The sequence below is a fragment of the Nicotiana tabacum genome, chromosome 10 (genome assembly GCF_000715075.1).
Source record: "Nicotiana tabacum cultivar K326 chromosome 10, ASM71507v2, whole genome shotgun sequence".
In the NCBI taxonomy this organism is placed as follows: domain Eukaryota; kingdom Viridiplantae; phylum Streptophyta; class Magnoliopsida; order Solanales; family Solanaceae; genus Nicotiana; species Nicotiana tabacum.
The window spans coordinates 167494115-167510488 of NC_134089.1; the positions used below are offsets into that span (position 1 = coordinate 167494115).

A 16374-nucleotide genomic window follows, 5' to 3' on the forward strand; every position below is an offset into this window, starting at 1 on the left:
ACAAGAGGTTGTACCGGTTGGCCAAGGTGAGGGAGAGGAAAGCCCGTGACTTAGACCAAATCAAGTGCATCAAGGACGAGGATGGCAAAGTGTTGATAGATGAGGCACTCATTAGGAGAAGGTGGCAGACATACTTCCATAAACTATTGAATGAGGAGGGGGATAGACACATTGTGCTGGGTGAGTTGGAGCACTCCGAGAGTTGGAGGGATTTTGGGTACTATAGGCAGATTACGGTAGAGGAGGTGGAAGGGGAGATGCGTAAGATGTGCAGGGGCAGAGCAACGGGGCCAGACGAAATCCTGGTGGAATTCTAGAAGAGCGCGGGGCGGGCAGGTTTGGAGTGGCTCACTAGGTTGTTTAATGTTGTTTTTAAGACAAAGAAGATGCCCGAAGAATGGATGTGGAGTACGATGGTTCTGCTTTACAAGAACAAGGGTGATATCCAAAATTGCAACAATTATAGAGGTATCAAGTTATTGAGTCACACTATGAAGGTTTGGGAAAGGGTGGTGGAGGCTAGGGTGAGGAGGTGCGTGTCTATTTCCTAGAATCAGTTTGGATTCATGCCGGGGCATTCGACTATGGAAGCAATTCATCTGATAAGGAGATTAGTGGAGCAATACCGGGAGAGGAAGAAGGATTTGCATATGGTGTTTATTGACCTCGAGAAGGCATACGATAAAGTTCCGAGGGAGGTCCTATGGAGGTGTTTGGAGGTTAGCGACATCCCGGTAGTGTACATTAGGGTGATTAAGGATATGTACAATGATGCTAAGACTCGAGTGAGGAATATGGGTGGTGACTCAGAGCATTTTCCTGTGATGATGAGGTTGCACCAGGGATCGACTCTTAGCCCATTTTTGTTTGCCTTGGCGATAGATGTATTGTCGCGTCACATCCAAGGGGAGGTGCCTTGGTGCATGCTATTAGCCGATGATATAGTGTTGGTTGACAAGACGCATAGCGGAGTTAACGCGAGGTTGGAGGTTTGGAGACAGACCTTAGAGTCTAAAGGTTTCAAACTAAGTAGAACCAAGACAGAATACTTGGAGTGCAAATTCAGTGAGACCCATGATGTAGACATAGCGATTAAGTTTGATGGTCAAGTTATCCCTAAGAGAGCGAGTTTTAAGTATCTAGGGTCAATTATCCAGGGTAACGGGGAGATTGATAAAGATGTCACACATCGTATCGGAGCGGGATGGATAAAGTGGACGCTCGCTTCCGGTGTTCTATGTGATAAAAATGTGCCGTTAAGACTTAAGGGTAAGTTTTATCGAGTGATGGTTTGATCCGCTATGCTGTATAGGGCTGAGTGTTGGCCAGTCAAGAACTCCCACATGCAAAAGATAAGAGTAGCAGAGATGAGGATGTTTAGATGGATGTGTAGGTGTACCAGACAAGATAGGATTAAGAATGAAGCTATCCGGGATAAAGTGGGAGTAGCCTCCATGGACAACGAGATGCGGGAGTCGCGGCTGAGATGGTTCGGACATGTTAGGAGAAGAAGTATTGATGCCCCTGTCAGGAGGTGTGAGAGGTTGGCCATGGTGAGTTTGAGAAGGGGTCGAGGTAGGCCTAAGAAGTACTGGGGAGAAATAATTAGGCAGGACATGGCGCTGCTTCAGCTCACTGAGGACATGACCCATGACAGGAAGGTGTGAAGGTCGAGGATTAAGGTAGAAGGTTAGTAGGTAGTTTATAATGTTCATCGATAGGCTTAGTAGCGTGCATGTCCCTCCATATTCTTAGATTTTTTATTACGATATGTGATTTTGTTCGCCTCAGATATTATATTCCTTGTTGCTATTATTTGATACTACTTATCTTTTATCTCTCCCTTTTTTTCTCTTCCATCTTTCTTCCTTCCTTGCATCCCTCTTCTTCTTCTTGCCCTTCCTGAGTCGTGGGTCTATTGGAAACAGCCTTTCTACCTGCATTAGGTAGGGGTAATGTCTGCGTACAGACTACCTGTCACGACCCAAATTTCCCACCCTCGGGAGTCGTGATGGCGCCTACTAATGGAAGCTAGGCAAGCCAACTGTTTGAACAACTTACTTTTTCCCATTTTAATCCTATAACAATTATGAAACAATAGCTTATAAATAGCGGAATTTAAACAAGCGAAAGACGGACATGTAATAATTTAAGAAAGATGACAATACCAATCCATACAAGAACTACCCAAGACTGGTGTCACAATTCTACAGACTATCTAGGAATACTACAAATAAAAATCTGAAAGATTTATTACAATATTGTCTCTGAAATATGAGAAGAAACATACTAAAAGGATAGGAGAAGACGCCAAGGCCTGCGGACGCCTGCAGGACTACCTGGGAATCTCCGATTGGACTGAAGGTAGCCACCCAAGCTAAGGTCTGAATGTTGCTGCTTCAGGATCTGCACACAGTGCAGAGTGTAGTATCAGCACAACCAACCCCATGTGTTGGTAAGGGCCTAGCCTAACCTCGGAGAAGTAGTGACGAGACTAGGACTAGACTACCAAATAAACATGTGCAGTTGTTTCATATACAGCAGAAAGATAGTAGCAGGTATGTACAGTTAAGGATGGGAGGGGGAAACATGCTGCGGGGAAACATCAAATGATAACAGAAAGACAACAGGTAAATATAAGGAACACCATAACTCAACTCTCAACAAGAATCAGAAAACAAACAAGTGCACGACATCACCCTTCGTGCTTTTACTCTCATCCTCACAATAAAATAAACATAAACTGCAAGGCATCACCCTTCATGCTTTTACTCTCATCCTCACCATAAAATAAATATAATCGACACGGAATGGTACATCGTGCGGCATGGCATCACCCTTCGTGTTTTACACTCTTCCTCCCATTACACGGCATCACCCTTCGTGCTTTAACGCTCTCTCACCAAAATAATACACGGCATCACCTTTCGTGCTTTAACGCTCTCTCACCAAAATAATACACGGCATCACCCTTCGTGCTTTACACTCTTTCTCACCCAAACAACAAACACAACCAATAAGGGCAAGGAAATAAATGAATCATAATAAAATCCCGGCAAGGGAATAATATTAAAAGCAACAACATCCCGGCAAGGGAACAATACCATAATCCTCTACTCTTTTTCACATTTACTCCACAACTCGATTCACAATTTGAGCCAATGCTCTATAAGGTTCAATTGCCAATTATACTTTCACAAATCACTTTACAACTTGAGCCAATGATCTTTAATGTTAAAATATCAATTGTGATTTCTTTACTTTTCTGGAAACTAGACATGAAGGTCTACAACTTTTGTTTTTGAATCAATTCAAAATTCCTTGTAGATCAAAAGATATAGGCTCCCGAAGTCAGACCAGTGAACCTACGGATTCTTCCTCACCGCGGACTGCACAAAATCGAGTGCGGTCGCAAAGTCCCTCCACCGCGGACCACACAAAATCCTTTGCGTCTGCAAAGGCACCTCCGCGGTAGCACAAAATCATTGCGGATCGCACTGGCGGGTTCAGAGATCTGAAACTGCAACAGCTATGTTTTAAGCCTAAAACATCCCAGAATCTACCCGAAACTCACCCAAGCCCTCGGGACTTCAAACCAAACGTGTATACTAACTCAAAAACATCATATGGACCTACTCGTGTAATCACATCATCAAAATAACATGTTAAACCATGAATTAAACCTCAAAACTCAACATTTTCATCAAGAACACTCAAAGTTCGTAACTCTTCAACTGGTAGTCCAACTCACGTCAAATAAACTCCATTTTTTACCAAATTTAATAGTTATCTTTTAAATACTATAACAAGATTGTACCAGACTCCGGAACCAAAATACGGGCCTGATACCAATGGTTTCAAACACTAATTCTTTTCTTCATTTCTTAGATAATTCAGTATAATAATTTCTTTCAAAAATTGATTTCTAAGGCTTGGGATGTCTGAATTCATTTCCGGGCATACGCTCAAGTCCCATATTTTACTGGGGACCTTCCGGGATCGTCAGAACACGGATCCGGGTCTGTTTGCTCAAAATGTTGACCAAAGTCAACCATAATTAAATTTTAACTCTAGAAATTTCTATTTCTCATATTTTCACACAGAAGGCTTTCCGGATATAGGTCCAGACCACGCACGCAAGTCGAGGTGAGGAAAAAAGGAGGTCTTTAGTCCTCGGAACACCGAATTTGCTTCTAAAACAAGTGATGACCTTTTGGGTCATCACATCCTCCACCTCTAAAACAACCATTCGTCCTCGAACGGACATAAGAAGGAAATACCTGAGTCGGGAAAATGATGGGGATAACGGCTCCGCATATTGGACTCGGACTCCTAGGTCGATGCCTCAGTGGGCTGACCTCTCCACTGAACACAAACAGACGAAAAATTCTTCGATCTCAACTGACGAACCTGCTGGTCTAGAATAGCTACCGGCTCCTCCTCATATGACAATTCCTTGTCCAACTGGAAAGTGTTGAAGTCTAACACGTGGGATGGATCGTCGTGATACTTCCGGAGCATGGACACGTAAAACACTAGATGCAAGGCTGATAAACTCGGTGGCAACGTAAGTCTGTAAGCCACCTCCCCCACTCGATCAAGAATCTCAAACGGGCCAATGAACCTAGGCGATACCCGAACCAATACCCGCTCACTGACCATGAATGCCAAATCACGAGCTTACGGTTGGCATAACTCTTTTGTCTGGACTAAGCTGTATGAAGCCTATCCTGAATGATCCTGACCTTGTTCAAGGCATCCTACACCATATCCGTACCTAACAACCGAGACTATCCCGGCTCAAACCATCTAACCGGCGACCGACACTGCCTACCATATAAAGCCTCATAAGGAGCCATCTGAATACTCGATTGGTAGCTGTTATTGTAGGCAAACTCCGCTAAAGGCAAAAACTGATCCCACGAGCCTCCAAAGTCAATGACACAAGCTCAAAGCATATCCTCCAAAATCTGAATAGTGCGCTCGGACTGTCCGCCCATCTGAGGATGAAATGTTGTGCTCGACTCAACTCGCGTGCCCAACTCACGCTGAACTGCTCTCTAGAAATGCGAGGTAAACTGTGTACCTCGATCAGAAATGATATACACGGGCACACCATAAAGACGAACAATCTCTCGGATATAGATCTCAGCTAGACTCTCAGAAGAATAGGAGACTGCCTTAGGAATGAAGTGAGCTGACTTCGTCAGCCTATAAACAATAACTCACACCGCATCGAACTTCCTCTGAGCCTGTGGGAGTCCAACAATGAAGTCCATAGTGATACGCTCCCACTTCCACTCAGGAATCTCAATCTTCTAGAATAGACCACCAAGTCTCTGATGCTCGTACTTAACATGCTGACAATTCAAACACTGAGCCACATATGCAACAATGTCTTTCTTCATCCTCCTCCACCAATAATGCTGCCATAAATCCTGATACATCTTCGCGGCGCCCGGATGAATAGAGTACCGGAAACTATGGGCCTCCTCTAAAATCAACTCTCGAAGCCCATCCGTATTAGGCACACAAACTCGACCATGCAGCCTCAAAACTCCATCATCTCCTAAGGTTACCCGCTCGACACCTCCGTGCTGCACTGTGTCCCTAAGGACACACAAATAAGGATCATCATTCTGCCGATCTCGGATATACTCCAATAATAAAGAATGAGCGACTGTGCAAGCTAACACATGGTTGGGCTCAGAAATATCCAACCTCACGGACTAATTGGCTAAAGCCTGAACATCCAAAGCAAGCGGTCTCTCACCGACCGTAATATACGCGAGACTGCCCATACTGGCAGACTTCCTACTCAAAGCATCGGCCACCACGTTGGCCTTTTCTGGGTGATATAAGATGGTGATATCATAGTCTTTTAATAGCTCCAACCACCTTCTCTACCTCAAATTTAGCTCCTTGTGCTTGAACAAATACTGCAGACTCTTGTGATCTGTGAACACCTCACATGCCACGCCATACAGATAATGCCTCCAAATCTTTAACGCATGAACAATGGGTGTTAACTCTAAATCATGAACCGAATAGTTCTTCTCATGAATTTTCAACTGCCGCGAAGCATAGGTAATGACCTTGCCATCCTGCATCAACATCGCACCAAGTCCAATACGAGATGCATCACAATAAATTGTATAAGGCCCTGAACCTGTGGGCAAAACCAACACTGGTGCCGTAGTCAGAGCTATTTTGAGTTTTTGAAAGCTCGCCTCACACTCATCCGACCACCTGAACTGGGCACCTTTCTGGGTCAACCTGGTCATCGGGGCTGCAATTGATGAAAACCCCTCCACAAACCGACGATAATAGCCTGCCAATCCCAAGAAACTCCGGATCTCTGTAGCTGATGCTGGTCTAGGCCAGTACTTGACTACCTCTATCTTCTTTGGATCTACCTGAATACCCTCTGCTAAAACAACATGACGCAAGAAAGCAACTGAAATCAACCAGAACTCACACTTCGAAAACTTAGCATACAACTGACTATCTCTCAAAGTCTGAAGACCACTCTCAGATGTTGCTCGTGCTCCTCCCGGCTGCGGGAATAGATCAAATATCATCAATGAAGACTCTCACGAATGAATCCAAGTATGCCCTAAACACTCGGTTCATCAAATCCATAAAAGTTGCTGGGGCATTTGTTAACCCGAATAACATCACCAAGAACTCATAATGCCTGTACCAAGTGCGGAAAGCTGTCTTAGGGACATCAGATGCCCTAATCCTCAACTGATGGTAGCTAGATCTCAAGTCAATCTTCGAAAATACCTTGGCACCCTGAAGTTGATCAAACAAATCATCAATCATCGGCAATGGATACTTATTCTTGATTGTAACCTTATTCAACTGCCGGTAATCTACACATTCTCATTGATCCGTCATTCTTCTTAACAAACAACATCGGCGCACCTCAAGGCGAGACACTAGGTCTTTGAAGCCTTTTTCAAGAAAGTCCTGCAATTGTTCCTTCAATTCAGGCGGAGCCATATGATACGGCGAGATAGAAATGGGCTGGGTGCCCGGAGCCAAATCAATGCAGAAGTTAATATCCTTGTCGGGTGGCATACCCGACAGATCTGAAGGAAATACCTCAGGAAACTCACGAACAACAGGCACAAAATTAATAGAAGGAACCTCGGCACTAGAATCACGAACATATGCCAAATAAACCAAACACCCCTTCTCGACCATACGCCGAGCCTTCACATATGAGATAACACTAAGGGTAGAATGACCGAGAGTCCCTCTCCACTCTAAACGAGCCAACTCCGACAAGGCTAAGGTCACAGTCTTGGCATGACATTCCAAGATAGGGTGGTAAGGTGATAACCAGTCCATCCCTAATATGACATCAAAATCAACCATGTCCAGGAGTAACAAGTCTACTCGAGTATCAACACCCCTGATCACAACTATACAAGAATGATGGACACGATCTACCACAATAGACTCACCCACCGGTGTAGACACAAATACAAGAGCACTCAAAGAATTACTAGGCATAATCAAATACGGTGCAAAATAAGATGACACATAGGAGTACGTAGATCATGGATCAAATAGAACTGAAGCATCTCTACTACAGACTAGAACGGTACCTGTGATAACTGCATCGGAAGCCTTAGCCTTAGGCCTGGTTGGAAGAGCATAACATCGGGGCTGGGCCCCACCACCCTGGACTACATCTCTGGGACGGCCTGCTGCTGGCTGGCCTCCACCTCTAGTGTCCTAAGCTCCACCTCTAACACCTCTACCTCCACCTCTAGCACCTCTACCTCCACCTCTAACTGACTGAGCGGGTTGTGGAACACTCGGTGCCTGAACCATGGCACGGAACCTTGATGTTGAGAACTGCTCGATGATCAAGGGCAAAATCTAGCAATATGCCCCATCTCACCGCAAGTATAACAAGCCCTCGGTTGTTGAGACTGCTGACCCTAACGGCCTGAATGACCACCTCGAAAACTTTGGAGTGGTGGTGCACTGATAGGAGCTAGTGGTGCATTGTAGGACTGCTGGTCAAAATACTACATATGAGAACCATGGCCACCTGAAGCACCATGAGAAACCTAAATTACTGACTGAAAAGGCTTAGGATGATGGCCTCTACCATATGAATCCCTGCCTCCAGACGAGGTACCACTGAATCTGCATAAATGACGAGGCCTCTTGTCAGACCCCTGACCACCTCCCTGTGATAGAACCATCTCAACCCTCCTAGCCACATTGGCCGCCTTATGAAGACAAATCTCACTCCCCATCTCCTTAGTCATCTGAAGTCGAATAGGCTGAATGAGTCCTTCAATGAACCTCCTCATTCTCTCTCTCACTTAGTGGGAAGTATAAGTAGAGCATAACGGGCCAAATCAATAAACTTGGTCTCGTATTGAGTGATAGTCATAGAACCCTGCTGGAGATGCTCAAACTGCCTCCAATAGATCTCCCTCTGAGTGACAGGAAGAAACTTCTCCAAAAAAAGCTAAGAAAATTGATCCCAAGTCAAAGCTGGTGACCCGACTGCTCTAGCCAAACAATAATCTCTCCACCAAGTCATGGCGGATCCAGATAGGCAAAAAGTAGCAAAGTCAACCCTATTGGTCTCCACTATCTCCATGTTCCTGAGAACCTCATGACATCTGTCTAAATAATCCTGGGGATCCTCAGAAGATGCACCGCTGAAAATGGTAGTGAAGAGCTTGGTGAACCTGTCCAATCTCCACAAGGCATCAGCAGTCATGGCTGCTCCATCAACGGCCTAGGCTACCACACCCGGCTGAACTGCTCCAACTGGCTGAGCTGCTGGAGTCTAAAACTAGGGAGCCACCTGCTCCGGAATGCGAGTAGCAGGAGTTTGGGCTCCTCCTCCAACCTTAGAAACGGCTGGTGTTACAGGAAGCAAGCCTGCCCGGGTGACACTCTCCATAAGGCCCACTAGACGGACTAGAGCATCCTGGAGTACTAGGGTAGCAATGAACCCCTTTAGGACCTGAGATGGTCCTTTTGGAACTGCCTGGGCCGGAACCTCCTCGCCAAACCCGACTTGAGGCTCCGCCACTGGGGTTGTTGCTCTGGGTTGAGCTCTGCCCCTACCTCGACCTCTAGCACAGCCTTGGCCTCGCCCTCTGCCCCTTGTGGGAGCTGCTGCTGGGAGCTCGGGTTGCTGATCAGCGGATGAGGAAGCGCGTGTTCTCAACATCTGCGAAAGAATAGAGTAGAAATTCAATCAGCATTGAGAAACCAAACCGCACGACAGGAAAGAATAGACGTGAAGTTTTTTCTAACTCCGTAGCCTCTAGGGATAAATACAGACATCTTCGTACCGATCCCTCAAACTCAACTAAGCTTGTCTGTGAATTGTGAGACCTATGTAACCTAGAGCTCTGATATCAACTTGTCACGACCCGAATTTTTCACCCTCGGGAGTCGTGATGGCGCCTACTAATGGAAGCTAGCCAAGCCAACTGTTTGAACAACTTACCTTTTTCCCATTTTAATCCTATAACAATTATGAAACAATAGCTTATAAACAACGGAATTTAAATAAGCGGAAGACGGACATGTAATAATTTAAGAAAGATGCCAATACTAATCCATACAAGAACTACCCAAGACTGGTGTCACAATTCCACAGACTGTCTAGGAATACTACAAATAAAAATCTGAAAGATTTATTACAATATTGTCTCTGAAATATGAGAAGAAACATAAATAAAAGGATAGGAGGACTGCGAACGCTGCAGTAGGTTTACCTTGAGTCTCCACCACAACGAGTAGCTACTATCGATCAAATACCTGGGTCTGTACACAAAAATATACAGAAGTGTAGTATCAGCACAACCGACCCCATGTGCTGGTAAGTGCCTAGCTTAACCTCGGCGAAGTAGTGACGAGGCTAGGACCAGACTACCAAATAAACCTGTGCAAAATAGCGTACAAAAATAATAGGAAGCAGATAACAATGATGGCGACAATGATCAACCAGTGATATAAATAACAGGCAACAAGAACACCATAAATGCTTCTCAAAATATAATAAATACAAGTGCAATCAATTAATCAAGTCCTTCAAATATAAATCTTTCGCCTATAAATCCTTCAAGTAATAATCTCTAAGATAATATGTTTTTCAATAAATATATTTCGAATATATTTCCTTCAAATAAATATCTTTCAGATAAACATCTTTCCTCATCATACATGGCATCACCCTTCGTGCTTTAACACTCTCTCACCAAAATAATACACGGTATCACCCTTCGTGCTTTACACTCTTCCTCACCCAAACAACAAACACAACCAATAAGGGCAAGGAAATAAATGAATCATAATAAAATCCCATCAAGGGAACAATATTAAAAGCAACAACATCCCGGCAAGGGAACAATACCATAATCCTCTACTCTTTTTCACATTTACTCCACAACTCGATTCACAATTTGAGCCAATGCTCTATAAGGTTCAATTGCCAATTATACTTCCACAAATCACTTTACAACTTGAGCTAACGCTCTTCAATGTTCAAATATCAATATTCTTTCCACAAACCTTACTTAACAATAGTAATCATCACATTAGGCGTGAACAATACAAACAGAGTCACATTAGTCATAACATAAGACTCACGGGCATGCTTGATACCAACGTATAGATACTCGTCACAATGCCTATACGTCGTACTCAACAAATAACACATAGAAAATAGGATACAACTCTTAATCCCTCAAGCTAAGGTTAGACCAAACACTTACCTCAAAGCCACGAACACAATTAAGCCTCAACTACCGCTTTACCTCTTGATTCCACCACCAACTTGTTTGTATCTAGCCACAATTTACTTAACGATATCAATAAATGCTAAATGAATCATTTCTAATGCATGAGAATAGGTTTTATGAAGATTTCCTCAAAAAGTCAAAAATCGACCCCGGGCCCGCTTGGTCCAAACCCGAAATTCGGACCAAAACCCGATTACCCATTCACCCCCGAGCCCGGATATATAATTGATTTTGGAATCCGACCTCAATTTGAGGTCTAAATCCCCAAATTTTAATAATCATAGGTTTTACCCAAAATTTCCAATTTCACCATGAAAACCCTAGATTCTAGGATGAAATCTTGTTAAAAGAAGTTAAGGAGTAAAAGAAATAAGTTAGAAATCACTTACTAATGTTTTGGAGAAGAAAGAGTGTTTGGAAAATCGCCTCTTATGTTTTTAGGTTTTTAAAAAGTGAAAAATAACTGAAAGTCTCATTTAAATATACCCTTCTCAGACCCTCTCCGCGGACCGCACAAAAAGGACTGCGGCCGCGGAGCTCCACCACGGAGAATGTTGAGTGTTGTGATATGCTTTAGTATTTTGACCATAACTTTCTCTACAGATGTCCAAATTCTGATTTCTTTACCTTTATGAAAACTAGACACTAAGTCTACAACTTTAGTTTTCGAATCTTTTCAAAATTCCTTGTAGATCAAAAGATATAGGCTCCAGAAGTTAGACCAGTGAACCTGCGGATTCTTCTTCGCCGCGGACCGCATAAAATCGAGTGCGGCTGCAAAGTCACTCCACCGCGGACCTCACAAAATCCTTCACGGCCACAAAAGCCCCTCCTCGGTAGCAAAAAATCATTGTGGACCGCACTGGCGGGTTCAGAGATCTGCAACTTCTCTGAACCTGCAACAACTATGTTTTAAGCCTAAAACATCTCGGAACCTACCCGAAACTCACCCGAGCCCTCGGGACTTCAAACCAAACGCGCATACTAACTCAAAAACATCATATGGATCTACTCGTACGATCACATCATCAAAATAATATGTAAAACTATGAATTAAACCTCAAAACTCAACATTTTCATCAAGAACACTCAAAGTTCGTAACTCTTCAACCGGTAGTCCAACTCACGTCAAATAAACTCTATTTTCACCAAATTTAACAGTTATCTTTTAAATACTATAACAAGATTGTACTGGACTCCGGAACTAAAATACGGGCCCGATACCAATGGTTTCAAACATTAATTCTTTTCTTCATTTCTTAGATAATTCAGTACAACAATTTCTTTCAAAAATTGATCTATAAGGCTTGGGACCTCGGAATTCATTTTTGGGCATACGTCCAAGTCTCATATTTTACTGCGGACCTCCCGGGATCATCGGAACACGAATCTGGATCCGTTTGCTCAAAATGTTGACCAAAGTCAACCATAATCAAATGTTAACTCTAGAAATTTCTATTTCTCACATTTTCACACAAAAAGTTTTCCGGATATAGGTCCGGACCATGCACGCAAGTCGATGTGAGGAAAAAAAGAGATTTTTAGTCCTCGAAACACTGAATTTGCTTCTAAAATAAGTGATGACCTTTTGGGTCATCACATTACCTCCCCAGACCCCACATATTGGGATCAAACTGGGTTTGTTGTTGTAATTTATTTATTTTATATTTTTTTGCAGGATACATATTATAAATTCAATGCACAAATAAATATATATAAAAAATAAAAATGATAAGGTCCTTAGAAATGTTGATTTAACGTTTTATCATACACTAAAAAATTTCATAGTTGACGAAAAAGTCATTTACTATTTTCTTAAATATTAAATAAGTATAATCTTATACAAAAAATATATAGGCTATTTTGGTAAGAATATGCTGAAAATAGAAGTCTAAATAAATATGTCATTTAGTGTCATGATTTAAAAGTATCTTTAATTAAGAAGATACGAAACAATATCATACAAATAATTAATAAGAGAAGTTTTTACTATAAAGTAGCCCGTGATAAAGTTTAATACAATTCGTTTTCAAAAGTTTAAGAAATAAAACCAATCTAATTAATTTATTTTATATTTTTTTACATGATACAAATATAAATTCAATGCACAAATAAATAATTTAAAAAGTAAAAATGATAAGGTCCTTAGAAATGTTGATTGAACTTTTTCGATTCAGTACAAGATTCCACAATGACAAAAAAGTCATTTGTTATTTTCTTAGACATTAAATTAGAATAATCTTATACAAAAATATATAAGCTATTTTGGTAAGAAGTATGCTGATAATTGATAATAGGTTAAATCTAGGTAATTTGGCGATTGTTTATGCCCCCACTTGATTATATTCCATTATCATAATATAATTAATTGATGAAAAATAGGCTCTAATTGTGAATTGTATACCTTGCAGGATGAGGAGCCTATGTGATGCCTTAAAAAGTTGTGATTGGAATCATTTTGGAGCAAGAAAGACCCCTCAGAGGTGAGTACGCTTGAAGACGAGGAAAAGAAGTGATGAAACACAGAACTGGACATGCGCGACCGCGCTCCTTTTAGCATGTCCATGACAGAATCTCAGCCAACTAGTGCGGCCAGATGCACGGTCGCGCTAGTCCAGAATTCGGGAAGAGTTATTTAGGGGCAGAATTGGAAATCTAGAGGAAAACTCACTTAACCTATATAAAGTCAAGCTCGCCCAAGGAAGAAAAGGGAAGGTTTTAAGACTCTAGTGCAAGAAATAGAGAGGCAAGAGGCAAGGAGGAGATTTGACCATCAAGTTCTTCTTTTCTTCTCTTGGTTTTTGCTATTTGTGATGAAATTGAACCTATTTGTGATGAACACTAGTATGAGTGGCTAAAACCCATTGTTCTAGGGTCATGGGTGAAACATGAATATTGTTGTTTGAAGTTTAATTTGACAAAGTTAGTTTATCATATTGGGTTGTTTATTTAATTCTGCTTTTAATTATTTTGTTGAGTAGCTAACAGTGAAATACTATCTACGAATTTTTAGTTGAACTCGAAAGTGGGAACCTTAGATTGCATATAGAATTAAATAGAGCAAGTTCTTGAACCCGGGCCTGGGGGAACGGATTAGCAATTGGGATAGACATATACCCAATTGCCTTGCTTGGTGGAAATACAGGAATTGTAAATGCATTCTTGTTAATCTTAATTCCATAGACATATAGGCATTGAGTTAACTTGAATAGGCGAGTAAGAACTCGACAGATTCTTATGAGTAACATTAACCCTGTCAATCAACAATCCAGATAAATCGATTAGTCATTTTAAGCCAAGAACATAACACGATTGGTAACTAGCCTGTGACCCTGGAATATCCTCTCCTATTGTTTGTTACTCGAAATTGTTATTTGTTTGGTTAATTGCTCTAGTTAGATTATTGCTTGGTAGTTTAGGTAGTAAAACAATTACATCTCTATTTTGTAAAATACCTCTTGGATAGACAAATTAATTGAGTTTGAATTAGTCAACAGTTAATCATAAGTCTTTGTGGGAATGATACTCTACTCACTACTCTATTACTTGATGATCATGTGCACTTGCGTGAGTATTTTTAGTCGCAACAAGTTTTTGGCGGCGTTGCCGGGGACTTAGAAATTAGCTACTTGACTGAGTTGAGATTTTATCATTTATTTATTCAAGTTTTAATTTTCAGTTCATTTTGTTTGTGTTAATACAGTTTTTTTTCTTGAATGCGAAGAAGTAGAAGCGCAAACAATCTCCTTCCTCTTGATCCCGAAATTGAACGAACACTTCACAGATTGAGGAGGGAGGTGGACGCTAAACTAGAATTGAAAGAGAGTTGGACATCATAGTTTAACCACAACCAATTGAGATGGCAGGTAATGAGGAACGTGCGGTGATCGAAGCCGCAAGGCCCAGTCTGGCTAATATGACTTAGGCTATTGTGAAGCTTGATATCACTGGGCACTTTGAGATAAAACAATACATGGTGCAGCTGATCTAATACACAGGGCTATTTGTGGGCTTACCTTATAAAGACCCGCAGAGGCACATTCAGAATTTCTTGGAAATTACGGACACTTACAATTATCCGAATGTTTCCAAGGACTATGTCAGGCTGACACTTTTCCCGTTTTCACTTATCGGGGAAGCTAAGGAGTGGTTGAATAAGGAGCCAGCGAATTCAATCCGCACTTGGGATGATATGGCAAGGAAATTCTTAATCAAGTTTTTCCCCACTAAGAAAACAAAGATATTGAGGAGTCAAATTCTTGGGTTCGAATAACGAGCTGGCGAGACACTTCGTCAAGCATGGGAAAGGTACAAAAAGATGCTCAGAGACTGTCCTCATCATTGCCAGACGGACGAGGTATTGGGTCATACTTTTGTAGATGGGTTAGATGATACTTCAAAGATGAATCTTGATTCAGCTTGTGGGGGTAGTTGCATGGCCAGACCGTACAGTGAAATCCAAATCTTGTTGAATAACTTCACTGCTAATGATAACAACTGGAAAGGTGAGGGTGATTCACGAAAGGCAGTTAAGCAAAAATCAGCTGGGTTACTTGAGCTCGACGAAGTGTCAGCTATGAGAGCCGATATTGCAAAGCTGGCCAATCAAATGACTAGGATGACAATGCAGTAGCCATAAACAATGAAACATGTACAACAAATGACTATTTGCTGTGAACTCTGTGGCGACAATCATATGAGTGATATATGCCCCACGAATCCAGAATCCATCTATTATGTGGGGCAGCAGAACAGAGGTCCACCGAATAGCATGCACAATACGGGAATTCTTACAATCCAAATTGGAGGAATCATCCCAACTTCTCATGGGGTGGAAATCAGCAGAATCAGAATCAGCATAGACCCCAAGGGAGTTTCAATCAGCCTCAGAGACCACCCCAACAAATGGAAGAAAGTACCAATGATTTGCTAAAAAAGTTGTTGATTGACAATCAGCAACTCAGGACCGACTTCAGAAATTTTGAAAGGCAAATGGGGCAGTTAGCAACAAATCAAAATACTAGACCTGCAGGCGCTCTCCCCAGTGATACAAAAAAGAACCCTCAAGTGAATGCAGTTACACTTAGAAACGGGAGGGAGCTAGAGGAAGTGCCAAAGAAAAAGAAAGACAAGCCCATACCTGAGGGAGAGTTGATCCCTAAAGTAATTCACGAGCCAAAGAATGCTGCTGAAATTCCAGAGCCAGTGGAGGCCCCAAGGCCACCACCACCTTTCCCCTAGAGATTGCAGAAAAAGAATGATGATCGCATGTTCAGAAAATTTCTCTCTATGTTGAGCCAGGTTCATTTAAATATCCCACTTGTTGATGTGCTTCGTGAAATTCCAATGTATGCTAAGTACATAAAAGATATAGTGGCTCACAAGAGAAGATTAACTGAATTTAAGACAGTGGCACTTACTGAGGAGTGCACTTCAAGGGTCCAAAATAAGCTCCCTCAAAAGCTTAAGGATCCTGGCAGCTTCACGATTCCTGTGCGCATTGGTAATATTGATGTGGGTCGTGCTCTTTGCGATTTGGGGGCGAGCATAAATCTGATGCCCCTATCTTTGTTCAAGC

At 42.1% G+C, this 16374-nt stretch overlaps 1 protein-coding gene across 1 annotated transcript; it reads left to right on the top strand.

Moving 5' to 3' along the window:
* Positions 1–584: 584 nt before the first annotated feature.
* On the top strand, positions 585–15429 carry LOC142165518 (uncharacterized). The gene is made up of 3 exons (XM_075224054.1): positions 585–982; positions 1313–1553; positions 15145–15429. The coding sequence occupies exons 1-3, from the start codon at positions 585–587 to the stop codon at positions 15427–15429; spliced, it is 924 nt and encodes a 307-aa protein (XP_075080155.1).
* The last annotated feature ends 945 nt before the right edge of the window (positions 15430–16374 follow it).